This window comes from Erinaceus europaeus, chromosome 3, assembly GCF_950295315.1.
Source record: "Erinaceus europaeus chromosome 3, mEriEur2.1, whole genome shotgun sequence".
Taxonomy (NCBI): Eukaryota; Metazoa; Chordata; class Mammalia; order Eulipotyphla; family Erinaceidae; genus Erinaceus; species Erinaceus europaeus.
The window spans coordinates 184,432,420-184,446,357 of NC_080164.1; the positions used below are offsets into that span (position 1 = coordinate 184,432,420).

At 61.0% G+C, this 13,938-nt stretch overlaps 1 protein-coding gene across 1 annotated transcript in view; it reads right to left on the minus strand.

The window, feature by feature from the left end:
• ADD1 (adducin 1) overlaps positions 1-13,938 on the minus strand; it is a 29,663-nt gene that overhangs the window by 8,273 nt on the left and 7,452 nt on the right. The window contains 6 exon segments of the mRNA XM_060188516.1: positions 1,583-1,759; positions 3,296-3,394; positions 3,485-3,628; positions 4,468-4,617; positions 4,760-4,840; positions 8,893-9,044. Coding sequence (XP_060044499.1) covers positions 1,583-1,759; positions 3,296-3,394; positions 3,485-3,628; positions 4,468-4,617; positions 4,760-4,840; positions 8,893-9,044 — 803 coding nt within the window.

Sequence of the window (13,938 nt, forward strand, 5' to 3'; positions counted from 1 at the left end):
TCACTCAGCCCGGCCGGCCGGCACCGTGTCCCGCCGGGCCGGTCCTCCCGCATCTTCGCGACGGGAGATGGGACGAGACAATTAGGGCGGCAAAGCGGCCGCAGGACGCCCGGTGGGCGGCGCCTGGTGCTGAGCTGCCCCAGAAGCCCGTCCTCTCGGCCTGGGGTTTCTCCCCTGCGGGCGGCCCCTCTCTGGGCACCCGCTCGCTCGGAGGCTGGAAGAGGGCTCGAGAAGCCCCCAGAGATGCTCCTTTTGCCCTCGGGATGAAGAGCTGTGTTGACAGACACTAAGACTGCGCCTCAGCTCACAATGGGAGCCTCTGAAAAACGCAGTCCTTAGTGGCCTGAGTCCACGGAGCAGGACCAGGGCTGCCGAGCACACAGTCCTGAGAAGTACAGGCCCATCCCTCCCTCGGGCAAACAATTCCACCTTGCTGTGTGGGCACGGCCGAGTCACCGACTAGCTGCGGATTCTGACGGGAAGTGCTTCCCACAGTGAGACTCAACTGCTCTCTGCCCTCCGCCAGGGTGCCTGGCCCTGTGCGGCAGCCGACAGCACTTCCTGGCCCCTGCCCATGCCGCGCGGTCCTCCGGGGCCAGAGCGGACCCTCCCTCCAGGCTCGTTCTGCCCCGGGGGAGGGCCCGCTCCCCTCAGTGCTGATCCGGGCACGTAGCGGCCAGACTCCCTAGCGGCCCACCTTCTCCTGGGCGCGAAGGATGCCGCAAGCCCAGCCCAGACCCACAAATTCTTTTGGTCCAAAATTTCCCAAGAGCCCGCCGCCCCCCCTCCAGACCCAGTGTTGAGCTGGGCCCACAGTCCGGCTGGACAGAGCAGCTGCTACGCCAGCTCCTCCACAGGTCGGCACATGACAGGGAGACCACAGCCAAAGCCCAGCTGACACGACGGTGCTTCTGGGTGCAGCGTGATCCCCGAGACCGTCTCAGCTTGGGCCTGTGGTAGTGCTGGGGATCGAACCTGGGGTCTTGGGGCCGCGGCATGAAAGCTTTTGCATAACCATTACTCGATCTCTCCAGTCCAAAAAAAAGACTGACAAGTACGCAGGGTAGTACTCCAGACCCGCCTGTCTTCCAATACAGTGGCCTCGCTGGGGATGTCGGGAGAGGGGCACATGAGGCAGAGGCAACAGAAAAGCCAGGGCCCGTGGTTCTCCCCAGGCTCAAGCGTCCGGGACGCACACCCAGCCCGCCACACAGCTCGGACACGGTCACGGGGAGGTTCTGCTGCCAGCTGAGCCAATACAGCCCCTGTGCGGGCCAGGCCGGGCGTCCCTGCGGGAGGGCGGGGGCTCCCACAGCTGCAGGCGGCAAAGGCCCAGAGCCAGAAGTCACTGTGAGAGCAAGAGCCAAAGGCTCCGCCGACCGAGCGCGAGGTCCCTCCTCCACGGCCCGCCCGCGGTCACGGCGCCGGACTGCGCTCCGGCTCCTCCCCGCACAGCTCCACCGGCCTCTGGGTCACTGTGGCACGCCCCCGAGGGATCAGGGGCCTGGGGGGTCAGGGCGCCCCTCCCCTTCTACATGGAAGACCCCACGGCCGCGCGCACAGCGAGCCCGCCCGTCCTTACCAGGTTGTCCAGCATGCGCATGAGGGCTTCGAACTCCTGCTCGCCGAGCTGCCACGCGGACGGCGAGTCGCCACCCTCTCCGGAAGGGGGCCCCAGGGAGCGGGCTTTGGCTCTGTACTTCCCGGGATCCAGCAGGACGAGGTTGTCTGGTCCTCCCGAGCTGGCCAGAGTTCGGACCTTTTCCAAACGGAAGAGACACCACGGTCTGAGCCCGTCTTGAGCAGGAGGACCAGATCGATGCCTGGGAGCGTTTACGGACAAGAGCGGTGGAGCCTCGGCGCCAAACTGGAGGGAAGCCGGCCATCGGCAAGCGGCCACGAGAGCCTGGCAGGCAGCAAGGCTTCTCCAGTCCCTTTACCGGGCAAGCACTGGCCTTTGAGGGCACGACGCGGGTTCCCCGTGTCTCCCTACCTGCAGAAGCCTTTCTCGTTTATCTCTTCTGTTATGATTACAGCATTACTATTTTATTCTTATTTATTTATTTGTCTCCAGGGTTATTCGGTGCCTACGCTACGAATCCACTGCTCCTGGAGGTTATTTTTTTCCCTTTTGTTGCCCTCGTTGTTTATCATTGTGATTACTAGTATCATTGTTGTTACTGGACAGGGGCAGAGAGAAATGGAGAGAGGAGGGGAAGACAGAGGGGGAGTGAAAGACAGACACCCGCAGACCTGCTTCAGCACCCCTGAAATGCGCCACCCCACCAAGGGGGGAGCTGCTGGTCTGCTTCTAGTTCTGCTTCTGTGACATTGCTTGACACTGTGGTCTAGTGACACGGTCTTTTCTGTTGCCCGGCTTTGGTCTCACTCCCCCGCCTCCGGGAGATCTGCGTTAGCCCTAGCTAGTTTCGCGCTTCTCCCTTCTCCCCGCCCCTAGCCTACACACTTCCTGGGTTCCTGCCGCTGCCCCCGGAGGAGAAAGACGGAGGAGCACATTGTGTGGTGATTAGGTCGTTGGACTGTTTGCCGGCTGAGGAATAAAGATTAAACTACGTTCTCAGCTCAGCCACGAGTTTCTGGTCGTCTCTGTCTCCCGACCGTGAAGCCAGCCCCAGAGAAAATGACAGGGAGCCAGGGGCTCGAACTAGGATCCTCAGGCCGGTCCTCGTGCCTCGCGCCATGTGCACTCAACCCGCTGTGCCACCACCCGGCCTCCTCCTTCTCTTTCTAAACCAAATCACTGCTCAGCTCTGGCTTGAGGTGGTGCGGGGGGTTGAACCTGGGGCTTTAGAGCCTCACACATGAAGGGCTTTTGCAGAACCACTGTGACCATTTTGCTGTGACTCTGTCCTGAAGTCTTTCTTTAATGAAAGACTTTAATGAAAAACACCGTGCTCTTTTCCTTGGTGGGAAGATGGCGGGCGGGGGACACCATTCAAGGCGGCATGAAGGGGACCGAGGAGGGGGGACATGGCTGGGGCTGGCAGCCCGGCCTGAGAGCACTGACAGTCCCACCAGACTGAACTGGCTACGTCTGCACCTGCTCTTTCAAACGGGCGAAACCACAAACACACCCACAGGCCAGACGGTAAAGGCGCCGGCGCCACACGTGGGAGCGGCCTGCGGGCTGGAAGCCCAGGAGCCACCCGCCGACTTGAACCGGGGAAGCGGCCCGGCCTTTGGCTCTTGGGCTCCAAAGCCCGGAACCGCCGGCAGCAAGGAGCCGCTCCCAAGATGGCCCCTCGGCAAGGACGGACGGCGGGCGGCCACGTACCTGGATCTCGCAGGCCACCACGAGGTTGTGGATGTAGAAGAAGGCCTCCTCCACGCTCTCTCCCACTGACACCAGCCCGTGGTTGCGCAGGATGAGAACCTGGGGGTGGGGGAGGCGGCCATGGGGCTCAGCGGCAGGCAGGATGGGCGCTTTCTCCCCTCCGGAGCGGAAGGAAGTGCAGGCACTGACCTTGCTTCTGGGGCCCAGGCTTTTCTGGATCTCCACTTTCTCCTCCTCGTCCACCAGAATCCCGCGGTAGTCGTGGTAAGCCACTTCTCCAAGGGCCAGGGCCTCCGGGGAGATGGGCAGGAGGCCGCACTTCATCGCCGAGACCTGCCACCGAGGGGGGGGAGGGCAGAGCAGGTGACTCGGGGCTGCGGGCAGCGTGGCCGGACGTGAGGGACGCGCTTGCTCTGCCCCTCGGCGAAGGACTCGGTTTCTGGGGCTTTCTGCAATCCGCACTTAAACGAAAGCCACTGCTAGGCTGGACCAAGAGGCCTGCCACTCCTGAGGCCTCTCCGAGCACTCGCCTCTCCACTCACGAGGGCAAAGCACCTCCAAGTCAAGGAACGCAGGGCCTCGTGGGGGTCGTACTGTGATGTGGAAAACTGAGAAATATTGCGCATGTACAAACCGCTGTATTTACTGTCGACTGTAAAACATTAATCCCCCACTAACGGGGAAAAAGTTGAGAAACGCAGATTTTTGAGGTTTAAGACCTTGTACCGCACACCGTCTCTAAACTGACTTAGGTCAAGGACTGCGCGTCCAGCCCTGTGTTTCTTTAGGTTTCTCTTTAAGCACTTTTGTGAAACTGGGAGAGACGGAGAGAGACACCCGCAGCCCCGCTTCACCGCTCGTGCAGCTTCCCCTGCAGGTGGGGAGCGCGGGCTCGAACAGCTGCATGGGGACCTGCAGGGAACCGAGGCTTGTCCCCAGCCTCCCTCTGCCCCGCCTGCCTGGCCCTCCTCACCCCTGCGTTCTGCACTGCTCACGGTGAGTAAGTCAAGCGGCCAATTCCAGGGGCACTGCAGCTGTTCTGATCTGGCTGAATATGGGCCACTTCAGGGAAGGTTTTTAGGGTAGTCGGTCCAGGCCTTTCAAAGAGAGGCCGCACACCCCCCAGCCCCACCCCGGCTCACAGAGGCACACGGCAACAGAGCGACACTCACCGCGGCCCCCGCCGGGGTGTGAATATGCACCACGCACTTCACGTCGGGCCGGGCGGCATAGACGGCAGAGTGCAGCATGAAGCCGGCCTGGTTGACGCCCAGGTTGGTGCTGCCCCGGTCCACGGTATCTCCCTGCAGGTTGACCTTCACCTGGAAACAAAAAGGCCTGCTGGTGCCGGGACAGTCTCCAGCGAGCCCAGGGAAGCTGTCCATATCCGCCCAGCTCGGCCTGCGGCAGCTTCCCAGCTGCATGTGGGCTCTTCCCAGGGCCTGGTGGGGCCAGGCATCTTACCAGGCTGGACGCAGTCACCTCACTGTAGAGCAGTCCGAAAGGCACGATGAGGAAGTGCTCCTGCTCTGTGCTCAGCCGGGTCTGCGGGGACAGGGGCAGAGTCACCGTGGCCGCAGACACACGTCGTCTCTCCAGGGGCAGAGTCACCCTGGCCGCAGACACACGTCGTCTCTCCAGGGGCAGAGTCACCCGGGGCAGAATCACCCTGGTCGCAGACACGCGTCTCTCCGGGGGGCAGAGTCACCCTGGCCGCGGACACGTGCCTCTCCGGGGGGCAGTCACCCTGGCCCCGGACACGCGTCTCTCCAGGGCCAGACGCCCTTTCCCTAAGCTCAGCGCGAGTGACACGGCCTGTCCCAAGCAGAGGTGACTGCCCTCTACTTTCGGGTCACAGTGGCCGTGTGGCTCCGACTAGCCCCCCAGATCACCGGGACTCGGCGCCTGGCACTTACAGAAAGGTGCTCTGCACAGGAAGCTACACCACAAGTAAAAACCCTCAAAAGTCAAAACAAGATGGTTTTTTAATCTTTTTAAAAATGTATATTTATTTATTTATAATTCGTTTCTTAATGTGCTGCCGGGGACTGAACTCAGGACCTCATGCTTGAGAGTCCAATGCTCCATCCACTGGGACACCTCCCAGACCACTCAGAACAAGCTTTCTAAAAAGCGCTTGAACTCTGCAGGATCATGGACAGACCCTCTGCTCTCGGGTCTTTTCTGTAGCCCCTAGGGTCACCACTGGCAGCCCAGGCCCCGTGACTGTTGGCCTTTCCCCTTTTTCTTTGACAGAGGGTGAATGGGGGAGAGAGAGAGGAGAGCGATGGGGGAGGGAGGCAGAGAGAGGGAGAAAGGAGAGACCCCTGCAGCAATGCTCCACTCCTCCAGAACTTTCCTGTGAAGGCGGCGACTGAGGGCTTGAACCCAGGTCTCTGCACGCTACCGGGTCTGCTCTCAAGGGCACCGCCACCCAGCCTCTCAGCAGGCTCGACACGGCACCGCCTCCATCTGCCGGCCGCTCCGCTCCTGCCCAGCGGCTTCTGGCCGATCCACTCGAGACCCACACGCGCTGCCTCTCTGAGCTCTGAGTCAGTCACACAGACCTCACTGACACAGACCTCACTTTGTTTTAAGCTACAGGCAGAGGGGCCGGCTGGTGGTGCACTTGGTTAACCGCACACAGTACTAAGCACAGGACCCGCATGGGGGGCTGGGTTTGAGCCCCCGACTCTCCACCTGAAGGGAGACACTCTACAGGCGATGGAGCAGGGCTGCAGGTGACTCTCTCTCTCTCTCTCTCTCTCCCTGTCTCCCCTCCTCTCTCAGTGTCTCTCTGTCCTGTCCAATAAAAAGGACAAAAAGGCCGCCAGGAGCAGTGGATTCATAGCGCCGGCACCAAGCCCCAGCGACAACCCTGGAGGCAAATAAATAAATAGATAGTCAGTGGTCCGGGAGGTGGCACTTGGCTAAGGCACTGGACTCTCAGGCATGAGGACCTGAGTTGTCCCCAGTAGCACATGGACAGAGTGATGTCTGGTTCTTTCTCTCTCTTCTATCATTTCTCGTGAATAAGTAGATAAAATCTTTAAAAATAAATAAATAAAAGAGAGCAGAGGCAGTGAAAGGGGTCACAGCAGTAAGTGTCCTCCAGCGCTACCCGGGGAGGCTGTGCCCGAGCCCAGGCCACACGCAGGCAGGGCAGGGCAGCGCAACGTGCAAGCGGTCGGTCCCATCAGCCCTCTTCCTCACGGGCCACGTTCTGCACCTGTGTGCGACCCCTGAAGCTGACTGAGGACCGAGTCTCATCTCGCCAACTGCCTGCAGTCACTCTCCCTACATTCCTCCTTCCTGTAGGTGACGCTAAGATGTATTTCTGGTTTTTAGAACAATAGTTTTATTTATTTATGACCGATAGAGACGGAGAGGAATTGAGAGGGAAGGGGGAGAGAGGGAGAGAGACGCCCGCAGCCCTGCTTCACCACTTGCGAAGCTTCCTCCCTGCAGGACCAGGGGCTCGAACCTGGGTCCTTGCTCACTGTCACATGAGCCCGCCCGGCCCCGCTGATGCTGCCTACGCCCTCTTCCTCCGGCCTAGCCCCTTAACCGGATTACTAGGCATCAATCCGCTTAGCAAGGCGCCCACGTGTGCCCCCAGCCTTGCTGGGCTTAGTGCCTGCAGGACTCCACCACTCCCACCAGAACTTTCTGCCCTTCCCACACAGGAGGCGAGGGGGAGGCAGAGATGCCCACAGCACCCCCCCCCCCCCGTCCTCAATACTCTGTACACGGTGTTCCCTCCGCGGGGTGACTAGGACTAGAACCCGGGTCCCTGAGCATGCGGAAGCCTGCACTCTACTGGGCGCGCGTCCCCAGCCCGAGCTGCGTCGGAGCGCAAGTGCGACAGCAGCGACAGCGACAGCGCGGGAAGCGGTCGTCTCCCGGGCTCGTGTCTGCTGCTGCTTCCTGGTGCTGAGGGGCAGCACCTCGCCCCCGGCGGTGTCTGCCAGTCCCGGAGGCGGGGGCCTGCTCGCAAAGGCGACACAGAGCAGCCCGGGCAGAGGAAGCCCCGCTCACGGAGCTAACGGGCCACTGAGCTCGGAGACGGCGACACCTGCGGCGCACTGTGGCCACCCGGCGAACACCGCCGACGTTTCTGTGAGACGCGTGAAGGTGCCGCGTCAGGAATGGCGCTGAGGAGGGGGTGCTCCGCCTCAGAGACACCAGTCCTTGGGGCTGAGAGACGGGGCGAAGCCGCAGCGCGTGAGGTGCCAGCAGGCAAGGTGCTGACACCCGCCCGCGACACGGAGATGAAGCGGGGAGGGAGAGGAGGAGGAAGGCGGGGAAGCTCAGCGGGAAGTGTTTCCGAGTCCCCAGACCACAGAGCTGCTGCCGAAGCACGGGGACATTTTTCATCTCAACGGCCAGCCGCTGCATGTCGCAGACCTCCTGTGCGGGATCTGGCGGGGGTGCTGCGTGGACCCCCCAGCTCTCTCTGCCACGCCATCCCCGTGGGCCACCCGGAGCCTGGTCGGGAAGTGAGCGCCACAAGGGCTCCGTCACAGACGCGGGGCTTCCGGCGGCACACGGGGCGGGCGGGCCACAGAGCTGACCCCGGCCACCACCTGCCACGGAAACCGGGCAAAGCGTGACGCCCGGAGGCTGAGAAGCTGACGCGGGCCCCTCCCAGGAAGCGTCTGGGAAGGGCGCGGAGGGCGAGTCAGGGGCGACACGCGTGACAGACGTGAAGGGGAAAGAGACGGAGTGTCACCAAAGCCGCCAGGAGGCAGCAGCTCGGAGACGGCGCTCGGCGCGAGAAAGTGACAGGTGGTCCGGGGATGGACTCCCAGTCGAGTGTGGGGCCCCGAGTTCAATCCCCACAGCCATGTACAAGTGACGCCTGCTTCTCTCGCTCTCTCTAGCCCTGTGTTCTTCACGAGTAAATAAAGTGCTTTCTTTCATCTGGATGACAGAGATGGAGCGGCCAGAGCCCTGCTCAGCTCTGGGTCCCGGTGAGGCTGGGGACTGACCCTGAGACCTTACCGCTTCAGGCAGGAGTCTCGCAGAACCACTGTGCTAGCTCCCCAGCCCAATAAAGAAAATCTTTAAAAAGAACAAAAGGAAAAGAAACGAGAAGAGAGAGGCCTGACAATACACTTGGCGTCTGAGGAGGCAGGAGGAAAGGGCTGACCGCAGGCAGAAGTCCGGGCGCTGCAGCGGGGCGCAGGTCTGGCTGGCACGGCCACGTGATCAGACCCAGGTCCCGGACCTGCCGCAGGCGCCGCGGCCCACCGGACACTGAGCGAGCAGGGGCTGAGGGCCAGGGCGAGGGAAGAGGCCCCGGGGCAGGGTCCAGAGCAGATGCCAGAAACCACTGCAGGGGGGTGGGGGGGAGGGGCCTGCGGAGGGGCGCAGAGGGGCTGAGGAGGGCGAGCCGGAGCTGGGGCGGGGTGGCAGAAAAAAACCGATGCTTTCTTTTCTTCTAGGTGTGAAAAGAGTTTCAGAACAGCCTAGGGTTTGGGAAGCACTCCTGGACGAGGTCAGCTGGCAGGGCTGACCCTCCTCTCTAGGCCTCACCGCCGCGTGCCCCGCCTCCCCGCCTCCGCCTCCCACACGCACTCTCCCCGCAAGCTCACCGTGATGTGGTTATAGATGAGCTGCGACCAGCCCAGCAGGTCCGCCAGTCTGTAGAAGGCCGCCAGCTTACACCGCAGCAGCTTCTCCCCTTTGTCGTAGGCGATGGAGTCGGAGCCTCGCAGGTCATTCACGGGGGTCACCATGCCGAGACCTGTCGAGCGGGAGCAGAAACAAGAGTTCTGACGGAGCGCTGACAGCAGGCTGTCGTCCGGGTTCAGAGTAAATCCCAAAGTCCCCAGGCCACTCCGCCAAGGCCGTGCCCCCCAGAGCCGACACCAGCCAGATGGGCACAGAGGAGCAAGTGACGTGCGGTCTGGGTCGCACTGGAAAGGACGCCGGGCTTCTCCTCGCCCTCCCTCCCAGTGAGCCTGGGCTCGGCCACGGCAGGACTCCAGCGCTCCCCGCCATCACCTCTGCCCAGGCTGACAGACGGACAGAACTCCCGTGCTGAGCTGGAGCCTGACCCTGGTGCTCACACAGGAGAACGTGTGCCAGCCACATAGGGCTTTGTGTTTGTTTGCGTTTAACTAAGGTCTACCCTATACAACAAAAACAAAAACAAGGAAGAGGAAGAAAAAGAACAGAACAGACTGGGAAACGATCAGGGGCAAAGAGCGCTGGAAACAAAAGCAGCTGCCAGTGACACAGAAGACAGCAGTGAGAGTCGCTCTATATTCTCTGTATCTGGTGGGGGCAGCCTGATACTGAGAGGAAGCGGGGGAGACAGAGAGACAGAGAGACACCTGCAGCCCTGCTTCACCACCTGCGAAGCCTTCCCCCTGCATCGAGGACCGGGGGCTCGAACCCAGGTCCCCTCACACTGTAACGTGCCCCGCCCGACCCTACAGAGGACAGTCTTGAGCAGCTGGCTCTGGAGGGAAGGCCTCCCTTCCATCTCTGGCACACATACCCGGGCTGGGCGGCAGTTCCTTCTCCCCCGGCCCCCGGCTACGAAAAGGAAAGGCCGAGAGCCGGGCCCCGCTCTGAACCATAAAGGGCCGTCTGGACTTTGTCAGCTAGTGGTTTTAAGTCTCCTGAAACCAAGTCCTTCAAAGGCATAAGCACGCAAGCACAGCGGCTCGCTCCAGGAGTAGCAGGCCTCTCCTCACTTACCAGCCCCCACAAAGAAGCCCCTGGTCTCTCCAGTCAGTAGCGGGCCACCCCATCACCCAGGGCTCTCGTCACGGAGGCCTGGGGTTCCCACAGACATGACGGGCCTGGACCTCTCACAGACCCCATCAGCACAGCCTTCCTCTGGCCTCCCTGGGACCCTCCCTCACTGCAGAGCAGCCATGGTGGGGACCCCCACTTTCTGAAGGGAGGCCGGCCAGCCTGCTCTGGCCCTCAGCGAGACGGGTCCTGACACGAGAGCAGCCTAGAACGGTCCAGCTGTGACCGTGGACGGCGAGCTCAGCCTGACAGGGACTCGGAGGCCACACGGGCTCCTGTGCTGGACGTGACCAGACACGGGCCCTGGGGCAGATCCATGAGGTTTACAGTTAATGGTGTTTATGAACGTTCCTCATGTTTGGGAGCTGCTCTCTGCCCTGACCCAGCTTTCTAGTCTATTCCCAACTGTGACACCATCTTCCCAGACAAGACTTTTAGTCCACCTACATGTTAGCTGTCAGGATCAGGAAAAAATTATTAAAGTCATGGGCCCCTTGGAATAGACCTTAAATAGACTTCTGGCTTCTTCCCACACAAAGAGCCCTAGTTTCATTTGCGCTATTCCTACCTTTGGGTTCCTGATTATTAAACAGTTTGTTCTGCTTTAAATCTTAATGTTTTTTCAGCCACCAAGTTGCAGGCGCTGCCATGACGACATCCTGACCTCCCTGGGCAGACGCCCTCACCCATGTGTCCTGGAGCCTCCCCTTCCCAGAGCCCTGCCCCACTAGGGACAGACAGACACAGGCTGGGGGTGTGGGTCCACCTGCCAACACCCATGTCCAGTGGGGAAGCAGTGACAGAAGCCAGAACTCCCACCTGCTGCTCCCCATGAAGAATCTGGGTCCAGGCTCCCAGAGGGATAAAGAACAGGGAAGCTTCCAGTGGAGGGGACAGGGAACTCTGGTGGCGGGAACTGTGTGGGGCTGTCCCCCTGTGACCTCACAATCTTGTCAACTATTATTAAGTTGCTAAAAATAAACACATAAATAAAAAGAAAGCCGCAGGCCCAGAGAACTCCCTGCGGGACGTCAGCCACGAGGAGGAAGTGACGTCAGGTCTACACCCTCCCCACAAACTCTGCGACTCATCCTCATACGCCACCAAAAGTGCAGCAGGACACCCAAGAGCATCGGGCCTGACGGACACACTCTGAGAGCCGCAGCCTATCAGCCGCTCCCCCGGCCTGCGGCCGGCAGATAGCAGCAGCAATGCGAGGCCGGCCACACCTTCAGAGACGAACCAGCAGCTCCCCAGCGTGAACTAAGAAAGCAAATAGTGAGCTGGCATTGAGAGGCGGAGGGCTGGGACCTCCCAAAGCCCAACGCTCCTCAGGGCAACGGCGCAGAAGAGCACAGGGCCCACCCGCTACAGGGCGCCCGTCACAGCTGCTCCGAAGCAAGCAGTGCTCCTCCTCAGAGTCCCGCGCGCGGACAGACACACAGGTGCCGGCCCCATCTTAGTGAGTGCCATGCCGGGAGGCTTTTCTTCATAGCTGATTCAGTTCTTATTGGATAGAGGCAGAGAGAAATCAAGAGGGAGGGGAGACAGAGGGAGAGAGACAGGGACACCCGCAGCCCTGCTCCACCGCTCGTGAAGCTTCCTCCCTGCAGGTGGGGAGCGGGGCTCGAACCCGGGTCCTTAAGCAAGCACCGGAATATGTGTGCGAGCAGGTGTGCCCGGGCCCGGGCCCTGTACTGGGGACCTGAACCAGCACCACACGGCAAGGAAAACCAGAGCGCCACCCGAACGTGGCTGCAGGAGCCTCGGGAGAGCAGAGCGGGAGGAACAGCCTCCGTCCGCCTGCCGGTGCCCATCTGCTCACCAGCGCTGCTCGGCTCTGCCTGGGGCTCCGTCTCTTCGCGTGGCCACTGTACCGTCTACGCCACCCGAGTGCAACCTTCCCCTTCGCCTCTGTCTGTCTGTCTGTCTGTCTGTCTGAAACAGTTCTTGGAGACGGCAGCAGCGGTGCTGCTTCTGGCATCGTCTTGCGCTGTCGCAGACTCCTTGCACACGCACAGCACCCCAACAGCCATCCGGGTGAGCACAACAGCCAGACCCAGAGCAAGGACGGCAGCTCCCAGATAGCTCAGGCACAGTGACAGGGCGGGGACGGGGCGGGGGCGGGGATGGATAAGGGGATGGGGATGGATAAGGGGACGGGGATGGATAAAGGGGCAGGGGATGGATAAGGGGATGGGGACAGGACAGGGACAGGGATGGGCTGGGGATAGGGATGGATAAGGGATGGGCGACGGGACAGAGACAGGGATGGGGACGGGACAGGGATGGGGATGGATAAGGGACAGGGACGGGATGGGACGGATCCTTAATGGATGGAGACAGGGACAGGATTGGGGCCGGGGATAGGAATGAGGCAGAACGGTGGAGGCTGGAAGAAGCGGAGGGGCTGCCGGCGCTGCCTGGCTGAGAAGCCTAAGGCCCAGTGATGACTGCCTAGAAACTACAGAAGGCCTGTGAGAGCAGAGTTAGACCAAGGAGCTGCACTGCCATCTGTAAACTTCCAGCCAAGAGGCCTCCAGGTCAGAGCCCAGCACTGAGCCGTCTGTGGACATCAGACTGTGTGTGTTGTGGGGGGCTCCAGGTCAGAGCCCAGCACTGAGCATCTGTGGACATCAGACTGTGTGTGTGTGTGGGGGGGGGGGCGGGCTCCAGGTCAGAGCCCAGCACTGAGCCGTCTGTGGACATCAGACTGTGTGTGTGTGTGGGGGGGGGGGGGGCCTCCAGGTCAGAGCCCAGCACTGAGCCGTCTGTGGACATCAGACTGTGTGTGTGTGTGGGGGGGGGGCCTCCAGGTCAGAGCCCAGCACTGAGCCGTCTGTGGACATCAGACTGTGTGTGGGGGGGGGGGGGGGGGCTCCAGGTCAGAGCCCAGCACTGAGCCGTCTGTGGACATCAGACTGTGTGTGTGTGGGGGGGGGGGGGGCTCCAGGTCAGAGCCCAGCACTGAGCCGTCTGTGGACATCAGACTGTGTGTGTGTGTGTGGGGGGGGGCCTCCAGGTCAGAGCCCAGCACTGAGCCGTCTGTGGACATCAGACTGTGTGTGTGTGTGTGGGGGGGGGGCTCCAGGTCAGAGCCCAGCACTGAGCCGTCTGTGGACATCAGACTGTGTGTGTGTGTGTGGGGGGGGGGCTCCAGGTCAGAGCCCAGCACTGAGCCGTCTGTGGACATCAGACTGTGTGTGTGGGGGGGGGGCTCCAGGTCAGAGCCCAGCACTGAGCCGTCTGTGGACATCAGACTGTGTGTGTGTGGGGGCTCCAGGTCAGAGCCCAGCACTGAGCATCTGTGGACATCAGACTGGGGTGCGGGGGGTCCTAGGCAAAAACAAGGCTTCTCCCATACGTCACCCAAACACAGGAGAGGGAGCTCTGGAGTCACGGCCCGGAATTCAAATGTCCCGGGAAATACTGCAAGATGGGCAGGGTGGGGGGAGACAGGGAAACGGTTATGCACACAGACTCTCATGCCGGAGACCCATAGCCCCAGGTTCTAACTTCCACACCACCGGTTTAAAAATTTAAATTAATGGGAGTCGGTTAAAAAAAGTTAAATTAATGGGAGTTGGGCGGTAGTGCAGCGGGTTAAGGGCATGTGGCGAGAAGCACTAGGACTGGCATAAGGATCCCAGTTCAAGCCCCCGGATCCCCACCTGCAGGGGAGTCGCTTAACAAGTGATGAAGCAGGTCTGCAGGTGTCTGTCTTTCTCTCTGACTGCCCCCCACCCCGGTCTTCCCCTTCTCTCTCCATTTCTCTCTATCCTAGCCAACAACGACGACATCGATAACAACAACTATAACAACAATAAAAAAACAAGGGCAACAAAAAGGAAAATAAATAAATAAATATATAAATT